Source organism: Eublepharis macularius, chromosome 11, assembly GCF_028583425.1.
Source record: "Eublepharis macularius isolate TG4126 chromosome 11, MPM_Emac_v1.0, whole genome shotgun sequence".
In the NCBI taxonomy this organism is placed as follows: Eukaryota; Metazoa; Chordata; class Lepidosauria; order Squamata; family Eublepharidae; genus Eublepharis; species Eublepharis macularius.
Window position 1 is genome coordinate 14,924,877 of NC_072800.1, and position 21,129 is coordinate 14,946,005.

General features: G+C 45.7%; 1 protein-coding gene across 1 annotated transcript in view; it reads right to left on the bottom strand.

Moving 5' to 3' along the window:
* ABCA13 (ATP binding cassette subfamily A member 13) overlaps nt 1-21,129 on the bottom strand; it is a 345,676-nt gene that overhangs the window by 248,369 nt on the left and 76,178 nt on the right. Inside the window, exons 19-23 of the mRNA XM_054991725.1 lie at nt 18,406-18,578; nt 16,236-16,312; nt 12,260-12,381; nt 8,106-8,300; nt 5,084-5,248 (exon numbers count right to left, since the gene is read on the bottom strand). Coding sequence (XP_054847700.1) covers nt 5,084-5,248; nt 8,106-8,300; nt 12,260-12,381; nt 16,236-16,312; nt 18,406-18,578 — 732 coding nt within the window. The remainder of the gene's footprint in view (nt 1-5,083; nt 5,249-8,105; nt 8,301-12,259; nt 12,382-16,235; nt 16,313-18,405; nt 18,579-21,129) is intronic.

Sequence of the window (21,129 nt, forward strand, 5' to 3'; positions counted from 1 at the left end):
GGGCAGAGGGGAAAAAGGCAGGTTATATTCAGCCACTTACTAAACTGGAATTTTATTCCTGGCTATCGCTAGATTAAAGCCCAGCAGCAAGAACACAGAACAGAAAGACTCAGGGCAAATAAATGGCTGGAGAGAGTAGAGAAAAGAGAGAGGTGACTCAGGGCCAAGCTACAAGTGACGAATGACACTTGAATGGCAAGTGAACCGACTCACGTGTATTCCTTCCTGTTCACTTGCGCTCCACTTGATCCACGTGAGTCGGTTCACTTGCCGTTCAAGTGTCATTCATCACCTGTAGCTTGGCCCTCAGAGTCTCTCCACACAAGACATCTGACATGTGAAGAACATGTATCAGGAGATGCAATGTTAGCCAGGAAGGGTAGTTAAAAAAGACAGAGCCGGCAGCAGGCCAAAGGCATTGCTGTACACTGGAGCTGTGCGAAGGGGCTGTGAAATGCCAGAAGGAAAACTTCAGCCCATTCTAACCTCTCCAGGTCCAAGCCCAGCTCTGGAAGGCAGCTCCCTACACTTGGCGAACATGGACCGAGGCGTCTCGTGTCGAGAGATTCTCTATCAGAGACACTAACATGTACAGAAGAGAGAGACTCGACTGACACTAACATGAAAGAAGGGCCAACAAAGATATCAGCCTGCCAGTTTCTTCTCTTCCCTTCTGTGGGGCTGCTGGAAGACTGGCGCACAGACGTGATATCAAGTGAGTCAAAATTCCAAAGCAGGACAGAGCTAAGGAGGAGGAGAAATTCCTAACACAACTATTTCTATGAGTTGTTGTGCTTGTACCGAGACACAGTCCCCCCCCTTTTTTTTTTTACACCCTGGTAAAGAAAATAAGGAGAGGAAACTTGGATATAGATTAAAGCAAATATCTTACTACCAATATATATATATAAATAAACAAGAAAATCAATGATGGAGACAGAAAGGCCAATGAGAGGACATGGGAAATAAATTGACAAGCGATAGATCGAAATATCAGTTTTTCAATAAAATTGAATCAATCAATAAATAAAATCAATAAATCAACAAATTGTTCCCTCCTCCCCACCAGGGTTTTCATAGAGGACTCTAGATTACAAAGCCAAGCATAAAACATCCCAGACAGGGGCGGGGACACACCAAAATATCACAATACAAGAAGAGGAGCAGAAGTGTAGGCTATTGTGGGGGATTGCACAGCAATGAGATGTAAGGTTGCAGAGTAGCAGAGTTTGATAATAATGCAATGGAAATAAGGAGACAGACTTCTGTGATTCTAGCTCTATAAAAATACTTTACTACCACAGCTGATTCCGCACACGTTGGATAATGCACTTTCAATGCACTTCATCAATTGTTTGAGATGGATTTTTTGTTCCGCACACAAAAAAATCCGTTCCAAATGATCTATAAAGAGGATTGGAAGTGCATTATCCAATGTGTGCGGAATCTGTACATAATAGGGTAAAAAGGGTACATTTCTAGGAAAAACAACAAACAGTTTCTGACTACATCTTGATAGTCTCAACTAGGTACTAGAGAGAGAAAAGCTTAGACTGCAAAGAGAAGTGGACTGAGCTTAGACTGCATGGTCTAGTGAAGTAGTAAAAGTGTAGTAGCAGACTGAACAAAGAGCAATAAAACCTTAGTATATGTTGCTGGCTAATGGCCCCCCGATAAACTGGCTCATCCAATAGACAATCCTGGATTCCCTCATTAAGACTAAAGACATCCACTTTCTCGATGCCTAAGTGGTCCTATGCCAACTAGCTATCTGACTAAACAAACAGAACAACAATTTAACTCTTTCATAACTGCGCGTAGGACACTTGCAAAAATTCCAACAGCTATTCACATCTACTTCTTCTGAAGCATTCCAAACCGGCTCTTGCCAGTGCTGAGAAACTGAGCCAAGTGAACCACAGGTCAGACTCATTAAAGCTATTCTTATGAACCATTATTCCAGACGTTCTCTCTCAACAGAGCTGATGACAGCATTAATCAAAAGTCTGCCCTAGTCAACTTTGATTAAGGTCTCCAAAGTTCAAGAGCAGTCAGTTCCATGACTGACAAGGAAAATCTGAAGGTAAAACTTGCTATAATGCTCTTCTCAGATTGAATTACTTTTGCATAAATTGGTCAGCTCTTGGAATCAAAAACTATGGAAGCTGGGCGGGGGGCCTCTGGGCAGAGCCTGTGAATCAAAGCCCAGGGAAGGTCCAGGCATGGAGGGCCAGAAAGCAGAGTCCAGCAATTTCGGACTGCTCTACTAACAGAGTCCAATGTTGCGTATTAATAGGTGGTGCATCATTTTTAACAAACTGGCTAAAGGAGCGGAATCCGCCTTGTCTCTTGCTCTTTAAGCAGCTGTCCAAATAGCACCCCCCCCCCCAACTTAAAACTGCCTGAGTGGTTGATAATTCTGTTTCTCAATGACATATGCACACTCTTGCAAGGCATGGCTCTTATTACGCTGTATCAGAATTGTAGTATATGCATCTGCGCTAGAGTAAAAATAAGTAACCTCAAAGCTATTTGCAGAGATCATGACTTATATAGAGATTTCAAGACAAAACATGTTATCATTATCATTCATCTACAGTCATCAGACTGTGCGTGGCACATTACAGAATAAGCATTTGTGTGGGGAGGGAGGAGACAGGGCCCATGGGAACATGCAATTCCACTATTTCTTTTTTTTTTATTAAGAACTGAGCCGCACAAGCAGGAAAATCATGTGCTACCAATTCTTCCTGGGACCGTACCATTTCAGTCTGCAGGTCAGATATTTCAGCACTGATCGCACTCATACGTCAAAACGTTTTTGCCCATGAAAGACTCATAGCCTTCTCCATGACATTCTACCTTTCGGTGCACAAGGAATGTTTTAATATGGAAGAGTGATCAAATGATATGGTCCACTTACTACTACAATCTGAGCTGGTACGGTCCAGCAAGAGCTGCAAGATTTCTAGAATGTAAACTTTTGAGAGTCGAGCTCCCTAGTATCTGGTGAAGGGAGCTTGACTCTCAAAAGTTTATTCCCTGGAAATCTTGTTGGTCTTTATTTATTTATTATTATTTATTTTATTTATTTCAAATCTGTATTCCGCCCTCCCCGCGAGTGGGCTCAGGACGGATAACAACATATTAAAAATACAATTAAAATACAATTAGAAATTCATGTTCATTAAAACAACACATTTAAAACAGGATGGTGGGCAGCTTTCACAGGGAGGGTTGAGATTTATACACCCCTTTTTTCCAGGCCGGCAGGGGCCCAGCCTCAGCCATATGTCTGGCAGAACAACTCTGTCTTGCAGGCCCGGCAAAAAGATAGTAGGTCCTGCCAGGCCCTGATTTCAGCAGACAGAGCATTCCACCAGGTGGGAGCCAGGACCAAAAAGGCCCTGGCTCTAGTCAAGGCTAGGTGGGCCTCCTTGGGGCCAGGGACCACCAACAGCTGTTTGTCCCCTGATCAGAGTGTCCTCTGGGGAATATATGGGGAGAGACGATCCCATAGATACATTGGTCCCAGTCCGCACAGGGCCTTATAGGTCAATACCAGAATCTTGAATTTGATCCGGTACTCCACTGGCAACCAATGCGGCTCGCGTAACAACGGTGTTATATGAGCCTTATTTGGCACTCTTGTAATAACACGCACCGCTGCATCTCCGGATCAGGCTTAAGGGCAGCCCCGCATACTGCTCCTGGACTCAAATCTTGGTTTGTAATCTTGAAAGCTCATACCCTGGAAATCTCGTTGGTCTTTAAGGTGCTACTAGACCCCGATCTTGTTCAACAAGAGCTGTATTACATGATTTCCCTGATGGGCTTGGCTTAGGAAGGACTCAGCATTTTTTTGCCATGGGAAGAGATCCAAAAACCCAAGTTTTTGGATGTAGCAGAATCCAATATATTTTCCCAGAAGAACAAGATTTGGGTCCACTGTTACCTGATGAGGTCTCCTTGTGGATTGGAGGAATTAGCAACAAGGAGATGCAGCGAGAGAAGGGGTAACTTAGGATCTTTCACGCCTATGTATACGGGGATTGTTCATCTAGAGAACTCTTTCAATAATGAAGCAGATGTTCAATCAAAAAGGAGTTTTTATTTAAAATAATAAAGATCAGTTGCATAGGAAACACACAGCACACAAAAAAGAGCTAACTAGAAAAACAGGGAGGAAAATTGGAGAGAGTTGCAGGGTTGAGCTATAATTACCAGTGCAGAAGAGGACGTCCAAAGAAGAGAAGCTTCAGTGACCAGCACTTGTGTCAAGAAGCAGGGATCAGATATGCAGTCTGAGGGTGCATGCACGGGTTCAAAGCACGCATGGTGAAGGAAAGCCCAATTATACTCTAGAACATACCCTGGAGCAGTATGGCACCTCCCCCAAAACAATGGCATAATGGCTGTTACCAGAGGTGAGACAAAGGATTGGGAATCTGTCTCTGAGGTGAGACAATAAAGCTGGGAAATACTGATTGTGCCTTTTTTGAGAGTAACTAAAAGTGTAAAAAGATGATTGATGACTCACGATAGCTGAACAGATGAGGCTAGCAGAGCCCTGAATGGCCCAAATGGGAGAATGGATAAGGAGAGGATTGGAAGGGTGCGTGAATGGATTGATTCAACAACTTCTGGAGACCTCCACTGTTCTATGGTTTTGCAGATCTCCGAGGCATGGGGCTGAGAGCTAACCTTCCCTCACGGCTCACATTCCAGTACTTTTCCATTTCCTGCCTAGCCAGGCAGCTTGTCTGTGTTTTAAACGTATGAGGAGAGGGACTTACAATATTCCATAATTATAAGTTGCCCTGTTATTGTGAAAGTGGGTAGGGCCACTAACACCACGAACACCTTAAAGACCAACTAGATTTCCAGGGTGTTATCTTTCAAGAGTCAGAACTCCCTTCATCACTGATATATTTTTCCACACCATCCTGTGATCAGGAATGTATGATATATGTTTGCTTCAAAGATTCCACATCATTTTGCATGCATCCTTAAAAGAAGCATGGGTCCAAATTAGTCTAGAACATTAAGTAGAAAACTAGAGGTAGAAAGATTATGCTCATACCGAATGAAAAGAAGAAATATCAAGCATAGATGTGCTTTTCAGTGTTTCAAGGAATGCAGGAAGATTTTCAAAGATACGTTGAGCTTTTTTTAGAAGGGAACTGATGTTAGATACAACATCCAACAGCATGCCGAGTAACTTGTCTACTTCAGATGGCATTTTGATCTTAAAGAAAAGAAGAAAATGTTAACATTATCCCAAAATATATGCATATCAGATACTGAGAGGCTATATATTTTTCAGCATCTCTTTAGCACTGCTTACAACACTGGCAGATCAGCTGAAACGAAATCCTCCATTTCTCACAAATGCAAAGTTCCTTCTTTTCATAACCGATCAGCCACAAAAGAATTGAAACATGGTATCTAGACTCTTCACATGTGCATGGATTCTACATATGAAATATTAGAGCCTGTGAGGTACAGTAACTACTGCTGGACTTTCATTGGGCAGACCTGGGATTTCCCACGTTTAGGCCACACAACCGGGGGGGTTTTCCCCATGTTTCCACATGACGTTATCCTCTGTTTGTGCACAACTTGTTCCTTCCGCACACACAAAAACCCCACTTTATTTTAAACCTCTACAAAAATTGTGTTTCTTGGACAGGACACTATTAACAACAGCAGTTTCTTGAGTTTGAAGGGGGAAACGAACAATTGCAGCATTTTGGTGAAGTACTAGTGAAAGTGGAGAGCATTGGAGAGAAAACGTACTACCCTAGGCTGTCTGCAATCTTGTGGCAAGGGCAGTTTCACACAGAATGGCATCAGCAACTAGGGTTCCATGAAAAAACCACCCTGGTGTGGAAGCAGCCCTCCTTATCCATGAAGCTCACTAGGTAGACTTGGCAGCAAGAGCAGCAGGACTTTAATCTGGAGAGTCGGGTTTGATTCCCCACTCCTCCACTTGAAGCCAGCTGGGTAACCTTGGGCTAGTCACAGTTCTCAGGAGCTCTCTCAGCCCCACCCACTTCACAGGGTGTTTTGTTGTGGGGATAATAGTAGCATATTTGTAAACCGCTCTGAGTAGGCATTAAGTTGTCCTGAAGGGCGGTATATAAATCGAATGTTATCATTATTATTTCCTTAGTTACATATCATATAGGAAGGGGGAAATGGGTTACCCCAAGGCACACTACCTCAAAGGATGGGCAGGATATAAATATGGGGAAATGTTCATAAAAGTGATGTGGAAAGAGAATCTGCTGCTCAAAGAAAAAACACCACTGTGAGTGCCTGAGGCCTTAGACTTCATAAACTAACTCTTCAGATTCCAGTCTTGATAGCTATATAAAATGATGTACAAACATTATGAGGGTGGAGAACTAATATGGTACAGTGGGTACCATTTGACTAGGACCTTGGAGTCTGGGGTGAAAGTTTTCAGTCAGCTGTGAATTCACTGGGCAAGTTACTCTATTCTAGTTTAACCTATCTCACAAGGTGTTGTGAAGATAAAATGGCAGCGGAGTTGTGGGGAACATGTTCACTGCCCTGAAGTCATGGCATGAAAGACGGGGTAAAACGGATGAACAGAACTAGGAATGTGAAATTCCCCTCCCCCTTACAGAAATTTCACTTGTCATAAACAAAATCTTGTTGACTTCCTTTGAAGTCCCTCTGAAGTTTTGCCTAAAGGAAAGGACCGCCAAATGGCTTCAAGTTTCACTTCAGGCAATATCCAGTTACAACTTTGGGATGGGCGAGCCCCGTCCTCTCCCAGGAAATTCCTATATCAAAAGATTTTCCAGTCCCTCCAAAAGTCTTCCAATTCCAAGAAGCAGAGGTGGGCATGGATTGGGAAAACCCCATGGACCACCATCCCGTGGTCTGTCAATTTTCACTGACCACAGACCTCAAACTTTCCATGGACCAGCCCTGTTCACGGACCTGTTTGCCGGTCCGTGGTTGGTCTCTTCTAGAAGCCCTGGCTCCACCCCCTTCACACCCAGAGAGCCCAAACTCACAGAGAATCTTTAGCAGCTTTTCCTTCAGCCATCCTACAAGTTTGGTCAAGATTGCATTTCAGACGTCCGAGTTACAGACCCCCAAAGTAGCCACCCCAGGAAACTTCCAGTAGATACTGGAGTCACAAATGCCAATTGACTTGCATTGGCTAGCAGCACCAAAAAGTTGCAAAGAAGCAAAATCAAACAGAAAAGGGTGGGGGAAGAACCCCCTCATTCACCACATAGACACCTTCCCAGCTGTTGTCTAGGGAATTCATTCTTGCTCCTTGCTCTCATAGAGAAGAATGCGAGCTCTCTGGTTGGCAGGCAGAGCTGCCTATCAAGGTTTTGAGGGCTATGATTGGTGTTGCCATGGCTGCAAAACATCCACCCCTCCGTTGCCTAGGGAATTTATTCTTCCTGCTTGCTCACATAGAGCAGAATGGGAGCTCTCTGGTTGGCAGGCAAAGCTGCCTATCAAGGTTTTGAGGGCTAAGATTGGTGTTGCCATGGCTGCAGAACATCCACCCCTCTGTTGCCTAGGGAATTCATTCTTGCTTCTTGCTCCATAGAACAGAATGGGAGCTCTCTGGTTGGCAGGCAGAGCTACCTATCAAGGTTTTGAGGGCTAAGATTGGTGACAGAACATCCACCCCTCCCTTGCAGAATTAGAGCTCTCTGCTCAGCAGGCAGAGCTGCCTATTAAATTTTTAAGGGCCGCAAAAGGTCTCTGGACATCCTCTCCATTACCTTGGAAACTGATAGATTGGCGCCCAGATGTCTGGACTCAAGGACTACAGATCAGCCCAAATGACCAAAATTCGTAAAAAAAAAAAAAAAAAAGTGTGCCCAATGAACTGTGTGTTCGCAAATCACGAACTTGGCCGGAACGTGCAAAATTTTGCTCCATTTTCCAGACTGTGCCCACCTCTGGTAAGATTAACTTCAAATTTGGCTGTAAAGCATATTTCCGTGGCAGCTCTGTGGGGCTGTCTTCAGTAACCCTTCCAGCCTTCAGTTTCTCTATCCGCTTACAAAAAGGTGCAGAGAAATTGTGTTGATTCCGCTCACCTTATAAATGACATTGCGCACATTGAGGTTCTTCAGGAGGAGTACAATCACTGTGTACCATTTCTGGGGTGGCAGAGAACAAAGTTCCTTTACGGCGTCCGCAGTACTGTCCCCCGTTGGAAACATCAGCAAGGGGCTAAGCGCTTCCACATCGCATCTTCCCACCAAAGCAGCTGTGAGGGTGCTGGAAAGAAACTGTTGGAATGAAAATAAGAGATGTCTAAATACAACTAGAGGAGAGGAAGTAAAAGTGAGAGCAACACAATTGTCTTAAAAGTAGCACTTAAAAGGTGCACTTTTCTCTCCATTATACTAAGAGAAAAAGATTTTGGGAGTTATTTGTAGTCCTTTGTCCAGACAGAGGGCTTGCAGACTAGAAACATGGGCCATTGTTCCACCTGTAAGTTTTCAGAAGATATGGACAGTTCATCCGTTTCAACAACAAAGTTTATGCATTCATAGAATCACAGAGTTGGAAGGGGCCATATAGACCTTCTAGTCCAACCCCCTGCCCAATGCAGGATCAGCCTACAGAGCATTGCCACATGAACCTCAGTATGGTCAAGCATTTTACCGTATCGTTCAATATTTTAGTAGTATGCATTCCGTTTAATATTTTGAGGCATCCAATGCAGGTTAGAAAGGTTTTTCTACCCTATTGATCCCACACTCTGAGCTTCCCACCCTCACCCTAGACCTGCAAAATCCTTCCAGGCTTTCCTCATTGACCACTACATGAGACCTCTTATGCAAGGCTGCTGAAGTGAAGGGAGACGCAATGTTAGCCGGGAAGTGTAGTTTTAAATGAGGCTCTGTCAATTTTCTCTCTCTACAAAGCCAGCAAAGATCGCTGCTCAGCGGATTTGTTAATTTCCAATTCGCCTCCCTGAAAGCTCTGTCAATTTCACCTCCCCTTTGGGGAGGCAAAGAGGAAATTAACAAACACTTTGAGGAGTGATCTTTGCTGACTCTGTAGAGAGAGGAAATTGACAGAACCTTCGCTTCTGCCTTTTTAAACTTAGCTTCCCAGCTAGCATGGCGTCTCTATATACTTTTTTGAATTTTGAAATATTAAAGACTGTGAATATTAAAGATTGTGGAGTAAGCTTATAACTCACTAGACCAACATTCAGCCTGAAGTACCGAAAAACAGAAAATAAAATAGTTACACAATAGAGCACGAATAGTTTTGATACAAGTCCTTATCAAATACCAACATATACAAATTTCAAAATCCAATATTTATAGGGGATAGAATAAACTTATTTAAGTGGACATCCATATCTTATAATCAAAACGTCTCTCTATCCTTGAGCGTTCTCGTGTAAGATGTCAGAAGACATAATGTAAGATGTCTGAATCAAACTGTCTCCCTGGTCCCACCCCGTCTCCTCATTCCTTGTTCTACCCACTGACCAAGAATTTTCAGAACTAAGCTGGCTATTGTAAAGGACACACAAACTGCTCCCTTATACAAGACTTTCCTTTAATCATCTGAGAAGTGATGAAAGTGCCACACTTACAAAACTAGTTCTGCCTAAGACCAAGCATTAGAAAGGCTAACTAACCCTTCTTGGGCCCCTCCTGTTAAATATCCTCCCATAACTCCTATCATACGCTTTACCCTACATAGCTGCCTTACAGCTTTCCTAAGTCATCTCAGTCATTCTCCTTTGGTATTCTGTAGGCATAACTTAAAAATTCAGTCCTGAAATGCAGCATAATTCAAAAGAAGAGGGAGTTTCTAGTCAAATTCCTTTTACTGGATCTTTTTTGTCTGGAGCTAGCTAAATCAATTAAGAAGCAACAACACTGGTTACTCTCATTACCGAAGGAGATGGAAAACAAATAGAAATCAACTAAAATTAGAATTATGTTTGTCTTGGAAGAAGATTCCAAATCCAAACTGAATTTTAAACAGCGAGGCTTCGGGAGGAAAGAAGAAGTTCTCTTGTGCCTGCCTTTGCTAGTAGAGCACCAGTGACATCCAGTGGCCACTTGACTGATCTGGTGATTCATATCATTCTTACTCCCATTCCTTCCTAATGAGCACAAAAACAAACATGCGGAGTTGAAGAATACTGAGAATAGACTCGGTGTGCCACGCGCCTTTTATGTCGCCCAGAAAATAAAAATTGCCTCGGGACATAACGCCACTCCAAGCCAGATGTACACAGGAAGAGAAAGGCAGGAGAACATGGCATGCAGTGAGAAGATGTGGACATAGCCTCCCTGGGAGCCACCTTCCTGAGTCCTTCAATGTTGTAGGAAACACAGGAATGCACAGGGCTTTTTTTCAGGGGGAACACGGGGAAACGGGGTTCTGGAACCTCTTGAAAATGGTCACATGTCCTGGCGGTTCATCAGAAAATGGTCAACTCCCCTCTGTCTGGCGATCAGGGGGTGGGGCCACCAGACATGTGACCATTTTCTCCGAGGGCAACCCACTGAGTTCCACCACCTCTTTTCCCAGAAAAAAGGCCCTGGGAATGCATCCTAGTGGAACTAAGCCAGAAGAGACATGACTTCTGGGACTGCAAAGCAAAAGGGACCCAGAATCCATCAGACACAGACAGACCTTTCTGAGAGCCGTGACAGAGATCTCAGCACTGGGTACAAAGCACACACGTGCAGTCAAAATTGGATCCGAGCCATGCAAGACTGGGAGAGGGGATTTCACCCTACAACCCACACACTCACACTGCTTGGCTGGTAATCATTATTTGGTTTCCTATGCAGTTAGAGGGCTTTAAAGGGAGAAAGCTGGGTTTTAAAAGCCACCCTCCTTACAACAGTGCAGGTAGTCCAGTTTTGACTAGCAAAACTGAGTGTGACTTGAAGGGTTAAATCCACTTTTCCCTAGCCACATGGGTTCAATCCAAACTGCGGCTTGCATGCACACACAAGTGACTGACAGAGATCCATAATCACACGTATTTTGGCCATGACATCTAACCGGAGATGCCAGGGACTGAAGCTGGGCTTTTTTAAAATGGAAACACTCTGACCATTGAGCCAGGGCCCCTTCCCATAACACTCAGAGGGGAGCACTCATGTTGAGATACATAGATTTCTTCTTTACTATGCAAAACATAATGCTAGTCCATGAATGTCTGGAGCACAATATACATTCGGAGTGCTTTTATGCTACGGCTCCTTTTGAGAAGAGCTTCATTTCGCTTCCTTATGGTTTCTTCTTAACAGATGTTCCCAGAACATGGTCTAAACATTAGACAGCTTTAAAAAAGGATTAGCTAGATTCACAGAGGACCAGTCGATCAGTGGCTGCCACTGCCCATGGTGACTAAAGGGAAGCTCCAAATTCAGAGGCAGAAAACCTTTGAATTACCAGCGTCAGAAGGCAATATCAGGGAAGGCCTCAGCCTCTATGCTCTATTTTGGCTCTCTAGAGTAGAGATGGGCATGAACCGAAAAAACCCCAAACCATGTGGTTTGTGGTTTGTCAAATTTCATGAACCACAAACCATGAACTTCCACGAACCTGCCCCTGGTTCACAAAACAGTTCTTTTGGTTTGTGAAAACATCACATCCAGGTCAGCAGAAGGTCACTTCCAGATCAGCAGAAGGTCACTTCCGGGCCAGAAGAAGGTCACTTCCGGGTCAGCAGAAGGTGTGCAGAAAGTCCATCTCCTGTTGCCTAGGAAACTGATTGATTGGCACCAGGCTGTCTGCAGTCACAAACCAAAAAATGACCCAAACAAACCAGCCTAAAGTTCGTGGCGGTTCATTAGAAATGGGATCTGACGAACTGTGGTTTGTGAACCACAAACTAGCCTGGTTTGTGCTTAATTTTGGTTCGTATTTCGGTTCGTGCCCATCTCTACTCTAGAGTCACTGGTTGCCCACTGTGTAAGTCAGGAGAGTAGGCTAGATGAACTACTGGTTTGATCAAGTAGGACTGTTCTTATCACAGTGAAGAACCTGTCGTACAACTCTAGAAACACATGAACTGGGGTTTTAAAGCTGTACTCCTAAAAACACTTTCCTAGGAGCGTCATTGAATAAAATTGTACTTCTGAGCAGACCTGCTTAGGCTTGCTCCTTAAATCTCAATCTTTTCTGCCATAGTACAAAAACCACATGAAAGCAGGAATACCACATGACAAACCATCCTTTTCTCCCCATCACATACCTTTGGATATGAAATACTGGATTCCATGACAGTATTGATAGTATTGTCTGAAATGTTGGTTAAGGAACGGAGCTCCCGGACCAACTCGGTGCTGTTCTGCAGGCAGTCTTTTATTTTCACATCTGCATCATAAACAGGCACAAGAGAGATCAAGAGAGATCAAGGTATTTAAAGAAGTGAGCTGTGGCTCATGAAATCTCATACCCTACGGTAATTTTTTTTAGTCTTGTAGGGGCGGCTGCTCTTTTCTACTACAAACAGGCATGCTTGCGAAAAGCCAGAAGAGGGCATCAACTTTGGGCGGTCTCATGCTTCTTTGAATTTGGGAACAAAGGAACAGTTGCTCAGGACATGCTCATGGAATCAACGCAGTGAACCCTTGGTTTTTCTTTATACATCCATTGAGTAATTCTTGTATTACATCAAGTGCATGCAAAGCTGAATGTGTGTTTTGAACTCTGCATTTGTCTAGGTCTGGTCCCCAGTTTCATGTATAAAGTGAACACGCGTTAGCTGATTCTTACAAATAGGGTACACACTTGCATGCAGATTTTAACTGAATTTACTGTAATGTGAACAGGGCGAGACTGAAACTATTCCAGGCCTGCTCACCAGCATCCAAGGAAGGCCTCAAAACTGGGCACTAGGTCTTCTCCCCAAAGTAAAGTGACGCCTCTCTGCCATGCTACCAGGCACACCCACACACAAAACCATCTGCTCTCTTGCTGAAGCAGACCGGGACTGCCAGCTGCCATGCTTCCCTCCGACCCAAAACAAGGTGATTGGATGCTGGAGCAGCATTCCTACAGGCCCAGCTGCTCAGACAGCTGATTGACTGTTTAGCTGTTGGGGGCAGGATAGCCTCCTGTCCATCACAGGTGGGTTGCGGTGTTTGTCTGCAGCAGATGAATAGATGTGAAGTCCAGCATCACCTTGAAGTCCGATAAGATTTTCCAGGGTACGAGCTTTTGAGAGTCAAGATCCTTTGGTTGGATATCTCATATTTGAGAAAGAGAGCTTGACTCTGGAAAGCTGATATCCTGGCAGGGCCAGCCCGCCCATTGAGGCTGGGCCGGCAGCCGCCTCGGGCACTAAGGCGCCGGAGGGGGTGCCGGCCCAGGAGCAGGGGCACATGCCACGGAGCTCAGTTGCTCCGGATGCCCTGGTTGGGCACAGCAGCTGCGGGCCAGGCGCGGCAGGTGGCTGGGGTAGCGCTCAGAGCATCTGAACTGGAGGACTGGGAGGATGCGCGCCACCGCATGCCGCCGCGTGCCACCGTGCACCACCCTGGCCACCTGCTGCGCCTGGCCCGCAGCTGCTGTGCCCAACCAGGAGCACGTCCGGCTGTGCCTGGCCTGCAGAGCAACTGAACGGGAGGGCTGGAAGGCCCCCCATGCCTGCGCCAGCCCTGCGTGATGATGTCACATGCAGTGATGTCATCACGCAGTCTGGCGAGTGCGCACGCACACACACAGCAGCAACCTTAAGTTGCCTCCGGTGCCAGCGACGCTGGAGCCGGCCCTGTATCCTGGGAAATCTTATTGGTCTTTAAGGTGTGGCTGGACTTGATCCTTGTGGACTTAATAAGAAATATGACTCAGTGTTTGGGGAGGGGCTTACATTTTGTGCTCAGCACTAAGGGCACTCCCTCGCAGTGCCATCTAGCTGCACAGCATGTGACGGCCTCGTCTGGCGGCTTCCTCGCGCCATTTTTGATGCCATCCATTTACAAACCAGAGGCAGGCAGCCATGAAAGCACCTTCATGACAGACGGCATCAAAAACACACGAGGAAGCTTTCCGTGGGTATCTTGCTATGTTAAAGACATGTGAAAATGGCCCCTATCACCGCTCAACCCTGTTCAGGCAACCCACCTTACTCCTGACAACTAGTTCTGGCCTAACCAGTATTTTATTTTACAGGCATTTTTAGAAACTCCCATCTCAGAGCCAGCACAGAGCGGGCAAAAAAAGAGGTTGTATCCATGCCAATCAAGTGGCCTCCCCCTCTTCAAAATCCTCACTCAGCCCACAATGGCAACCAACTATTCTAGTGCTGCCCCTTGGTAGGGAGGGAGGCAAAATGTCTGCTGAGAGGAGGGCGCAGAAAGGTAAGTAACAACAACAACAACATTCGATTTATATACCGCCCTTCAGGACAATTTAATGCCCACTCAGAGCGGTTTACAAAGTATGCCACTATTATCCCCACAACAAACACCCTGTGAGGTGGGTGGGGCTAAGAGAGCTCCAGAGAGCCGTGACTCAAAAAGTTTCAAAAAGGATTCAAAAAGGATGTGGACAAAATCGAGAGAGTGCAGAGGAGAGCGACGAGGATGTTAAGGGGTCTGGAGACTGAGCCCTATGAGGAAAGGCTGAGGGCCTTGGGAATGTTTAGTTTGGAGAAGAGGTTGAGGGGGGACATGATTGCTCTCTTTAAATATCTGAAAGGCTGTCATTTGGAGGAGGGCAAAGAGCTGTTCCAGTTGGCAGCAGAGGGTAGGACGCGAAGCAATGGGCTAAAACTACATGCACAAAGGTGCCGACTGGATATTAGGAAAAACTTTTTCACAGTCAGAGTAGTTCAAAAGTGGAATCAGCTGCCTAGGGAGGTGGTGAGCTCCCCCTCACTGGCAGTTTTCAAGAAGAGGCTGGATGAATACTTGTCAGAGATGCTTTAGGCTGATCCTGCACTGGGCAGGGGGTTGGACTAGATGGTCTGTATGGCCCCTTCCAACTCTATGATTCTATGATTCTATGTCTAACCCAAGGTCACCCAGCTGGCTTCAAGCGGAGGAGTGAGGAATCAAACCCAGTTCTCCAGATTAGAGTCCCGCTCTCTTAACCACTACACCAAACTGGCCTCCTGCCCCCTCTCCTGTTTAGATAGGTTGCCAGGACCCCGAGGGCCCAAACAAAGGCAGCATTATTCTGGAGGGGTTGTGGGGTGGGGCAAGGGGCTGGAGAAACTAACTGCTCCAGATCCTTCGTTGTCATGCTGGGAACGACGGCCAATTTTAAGTAAAAATATCACCCCCAAGGGGGCCTTCCCTTAGTTGTCGCTCTGAGTATGACATCATTCCCAGCGTAACTGGGAAGGGAAGGCCCCTACGGGAGGGTATTTTTGCTTAAAATAAATACCCCCACAGGTGCCTTCCCTTCCTTGTCGTGCTAGGAATGATGTCATTCCCAGAGCAGCAACGGAAGCTCCAGAGCATGCAAGAGCGCGCTCCAGAGTTCCCGTTCCTGTTCCGTGCACCTTTTGCCTCTACCGACCAGGTAAGAGGTGGCAGGGGACAGAGGATGGGAGTGAGGGATCCTCTACCCCAACCAGGGGACCTGGGAACCCTATGATTGCATGACCCCTTTTTTGCCCATATGCAATGCCTCATGCCACATTTGGATTAACGTGAGCTAAGGCAACATGGTCTATGGCTTCAGAGCTCTGAACATCTCATCCGTGGGACTGCCTTAGGTGCATGAGTCGTCCTTGTAGCATAAAAGATAGGGTGAATGCTACCAGAAGTGTGTCTAACATAGGCATGTCAACACTCGAGTCTTAAAACTGGCTTTATATGTTTATTCCTATAAGGAACCTTGAAGCTTCGAAAGGAGATATAATTTTCTGACGGGATAACCAACACAACCACAATATTCAGGGCTCCTTAAAAAACTATAATGGGGGTAGGGGAATACTCAGTCAGAATACATGCACATAAAACTCAGCTAATATTAATTTGTGACTAAATAGATATGTGATAAACATGCCACATGCATAAAATTATTTATACATACAGCTACAAATGAGTTGTACTAATAGCCATGGCTGTTATATCAGATTCACTGAGAACCATTATTTTCAGCCCTTTGTTTTAAGATTGATGAATTGTTTTGTTAAACAAGGGTGCAACTGTGAACCAGTGACTGCATACCCCAGTTGTTTTTACAAACTTTCACAAAGGACTCAGAAGTCTTACCAGTGGGCAGGCTGAAGTTACGAAGGAAAGCCATCAGTGGATGGCCTGCCAGGGGGGCCTGTACAGCCTCTGTTAACCTGAAACACAAAAAATAATTTTCAGGAAGAACTCTGTTTGCGTATCAGTAGTACCTATTATTATAAAAGTGGCCTCAGCATTCCACCACACCCTAAAGCAATCAGTCCTCAATTGCTGCCATTGAGAGTATCTCTACACGAGACACCTCGGTGCATGTTCATCAAGTGTAAGGAGAAGCAATGTTAGCCGGGAAGGGTAGTTTAAAAACACAGAGCCAGGGGAGATTGCTCCTCAGAGGGTTTGTTAATTTCATCTTTGTCTCCCCGAAGGCTCTGTCAATTTCACCCCTCCAGTCTAAAACTGTGTGGGATCGCAACCAGAGGGCAGCGAGGAATGGAAATGGGTTGGAGCTGCCTTCCAGAGCTGGGTTTAGACCTGGAGAGGTTATAAAGGGCTGACATTTCCCTGGAGAGGTTATAATGGGCTGAAGTTTCACAGCCCCTTCACACAGAGCGGGAGGTGATCGCTCCTCAGAGAGCTTGTTAATTTCACCTTTGCCTCCTCAAAGGCTACCTCTTCAGTCTAAAACTGTGTGCGATCGCAACCAGAGGTCAGCCAGGAACGGAAATGGGCTGGAGCTGCCTTCCAGAGCCGGGCTTGGACCTGGAGAGGTTATAATGGGCTGAAGTTTCCCTTCTGGCCTTTCACAGCCCCTTCACACAGCTCCAGTGTATAGCAACGCCTTTGCCCTTACTCTGGCTCTGTCTTTTTAAACTACTCTTCCCGGCTAACATTGCATCTCCTGACATGTGTTCTTCATGTGTCAGATGTCTCATATAAAGAGACTCTGAGTTATATGGAAGTCACTGGCTGATTCCGCACATGTTGGATAATGCACTTTCAATGCACTTTATCAATCGTTTGAGGTGGATTTTTTGTTCCGCACACAAAAAAATCCGTTCCAAATGATCTATAAAGAGGATTGGAAGTGCATTATCCAACGTGTGCGGAATCACTCACTATTGTAATGTGAAACACAGCGGCGGGAAGGACAATCTGCTCCTGCCAGAGATATTGGAGCTGAAGGGAATGTTTAACCCCCACCCCAAGACTATCCACAAGAACATCCCTTCAGCTTTCTTCTGTAAAATTGAACAGCTGAACAGACAGCCAGTTTGGTGTAGTGGTTAAGAGCGCGGGACTCTAATCTGGAGAACTGGGTTTGATTCCCCACTCCTCCGCTTGAAGCCAGCTGGGTGACCTTGGGTCAGTCACAGCTTCTCGGAGCTCTCTCAGTCCCACCCACCTCACAGCTGTTGTGGGGATAATAACAACATACTTTGTAAGCCGCTCTGAGTGGGTGTTAAGTTGTCCTGAAAGGCGGTATATAAATCGAATGTTATTATTAATGAATGTTATTTAGCTGCCATTCATATCTATGCTGAAAAATAAATCACTGCATTTGGACACTGTCACGGTTGATGTAAACCATCCTGGTTGTTGTTACCAACAGCAGCCCCATGGGCCAGGGTGCCGTTTCTCTCTACAGGTGTGCAATGTGTCTCTTATGTGCTTTATTTTCCTAGCAATATCATAAAGAAGAGCATATAATAACTGCAAGTGACTGTAGCCAGGGCTTTTTTCCAGATGGAACGTGGTGGAATGGAGTTCCAGCACCTCTTGAAAATGGTCACATGGCCGGTGGCCCCGCCCCCTGATCTCCAGAAAGAGGGGAGTTTAGATTGCCCTCTACGCCAGCATGGAGGGCAATCTGAACTCCCCTCTGTCTGGAGATCAGGGGGTGGGGCCACCAGCCATGTAACCATTTTCGACGAGGGCGATTTAAACTTTAAAAAACTCCCCCCCTTGTTCCAGCTGACCCAAAGTGACGTCATTGTGCGGTCCACCACCGAGTTCCACCACCTCTTTTCCCAGAAAAAAAGCCCTGCCTGTAGCTAATGAAGAAAGGCTGTGCAGGCAAATGATCTTCTGAAAAGCACAGAGTACTCCTTCCATTCCATCAGCGATGAAGTGAGGTTTGGCCATTACGAGCATTCCCCATTCACCGATCAAGTCAAGAAGAAACAAAAACATCCCGGTGTCTGAAAACACTGTTAATGTGCGACCCTGGGAAAGTAGGGGAGACATTTACATTTCAATGTGTTTCTGGATGCTTTCTGAGACACGTCGGCATTCGCAGTTTTTATTGGTGGTGTTGTATAAGACTCTTTGGAACTCTGCCAAAGTACTGGAAAGCTTCTTTTTTAGATATACAAAGTTTTCACAGATCCCTTGCATGGGAGGTGATGATCTATTCTCGCTGAGCTGCAGGAGAGAGGAGAAAAACAATTGGACTCCATAAGTAACACAAAGCTATATTTTCAGAGATGAAAGCTGTGGCCAATTAAAATTTTGTGGTTAATAAATTAATGGCTCAGGCTGAGAATAAACAAAGAGTTTGGGCGAATCATAACCAGCTCTGTGCATTCTTACTTCCCATCCTAAAATTTAACAGTCTTTTGCAGCTTTATTCTAGAAACTGCATTCCCACCCCTTTCAAACTTATTAAAATTATTCTTATTCCACTTTCCCCCAAACCAATTTGCTTAAGGCATCTAACAACAATTTTTAAAAGCATCATTAGCAAAAAGTACCATAAAAAACTAAAATTATAACACATGTCAAAACTACAAGAGTATGATAAAAATACATGTAGATAGAGCAGCAGCAAATATATTTATTGAGTAATCTATAAAATCTTTTCCCAATCTTCCACTGAGGAGATCGTTTCATTTATGGTCAGTGACCATTACTTACGAATCATCAACAAGTGGTTACAATGATCCCCCCCCCAAAGGGAAACACATTAAGTTTCCAATATGTATTGTACTTTTGGTCACATCATGAGAAGACAAGATTCTCTGGAAAAGTCAATAATGCTAGGAAAAGTGGAAGGCAATAGGAGAAGAGGAAGTCCTAAAATGAGATGGCTGGACTCATTAAAAGAAGCCACGTTCTCCAGTTTGCAGGATCTGAGCAAGTCTGTTAATGAGAGGATGTTTGGGAGGTCTTTCATTGATACAGGTCACCATAGGTCAGAGGCAACTTGAAGGCACATAACAGACACACAAAGTTTAAGGAAGTCAAGATGGCATACATTCCTGCTCCCCACCCCCCGCATTTTGGCCTCACAAAACCTCTGTGAGGTAGGTAAGACTGCTAATCAGCCCGCCCCTCTTTAGCAAACTTCAAGTATTGATCAAGAATAGAACACAAGCAAACTTTTTAAAAAGAAGAGGCCAACACATTAAAATAATATTCCAAAGTAAATTTTAAATGGAGGGGGGGAGGTCATACAAACCTGGTAGTGACCTTGAATGAAATGGATTCCTTCAAGGACCGAGAGAAGGAATTGTCTTATGAAGTCATTTTTACAGCCTTTGAGCAGACATTGCAGGTTGGTCATGAAATCTGAATGTCCTGCAAGAGAAAGGAGGCGACAGATCCCTAAGAGCAAGCCTCGGGAGCAAGGTCAGATTAACTCAATTAGTCCATGGTATTCACGAATGAAGCTGGGAGTCCAATTTCTACATCGCCCCTCATGCATGAGAGAACAGAACCCTTCCTCAGCGGAGATGCTTGAGCAGGGCTGGCACCAGAGTTTCTGGCGCCTGAGGCCGGGGGGGGGGCGACTCCAGGACTGCTCCTGCCCCCTTGCACACGCACCCAGACTGCAGGGAGGCGGGTGGCTGGGCGGGAGGGCTGAGAGGCTGCCGGCCCAGCCAGGCATGGCAGGGGGCTGGGGAGGCACGTGTTCATCCTCCCAGCCCTCCCGCTCCATTGCTCCATGCACCACCCTGGATGCCTGCTGTGCCTGGCCCGCAGCTGCTGCTCCCGGCCAGGAGTGTGTGTTGGCAGCGGCAGCAGCGCAGGAGAGCTGGGAGGCTGCAGTAGCTGCGGGCCAGGCCTGGCAGGTGGCCAGGGTGGCACGCGGACAGCTTCCCATCCCTCCCAGTCAGCCACCTGCACGCTGCTGCCGCCAGCTCTGCAGCGTGCGCCGCCGCCCCCAGCGCCCCCTCCAGCGCCTCCGCGCTGGAGGCAATCTCCAGGCTTGCCTCAGTGGAGGCGCCAACCCTGTGCTTGAGCAACTGCTAACTCAGCTCAAATCGCATTCACCAGTTGGAAACAGGGAGCTGGTTTTTCAACCATTGGTTTGACTGTCTCTAAACCTGTCCGTGGCTGTTCAACAGGTTGTTTCACTGCAGTCCTTCCTAACTATGCAATACAGTGCAATTGGCTTTTCTTGTATACATGTTCTCACACAGCCCCGTTTACAGTAACCTTCCATTCTTGCTGCATTAACTGCTCCACTCAGCAGACAATTTTTTAAATAGAGATCAAATCACGGTCATCAAGAAATGCCGTGTTTTAATAAAATCCTAACCTTTGTTGTTCATGTACATAGTCCTTAGTGATGCTAATGGCTGCTGATTGGGTTGAATTAGCAGCGTCTTTGCACATGCGCAGTGTTGCAAAAGCCCAATGCAAGCCTGTCTGGCTGGCATTCACAGCCGTTCAGCACACACAGAACAGACCGAGTGATCAGCTCACATCTGACCAACGCCTTTGAACACAGTAAGTTCAACTGCCAAAATTCCTCAGAAAGCCAAGATAAATAGCCACTAAAATAAATGCCTCTCGCGTGCATCCAGAATTCATGCACCCAACAGCTTTTAGGAGACCTGGTAAGATCATCTGATTTCAGAGGGGCGGGGAGGTGCTGCCATTTTACTGGTGATGGGTACAATTGCATTTGTCTGAGTGATCTTTCCGGCCTTTTTTGGCTCTGTTTTAACTTCTTGTTACTCCGAAGCCA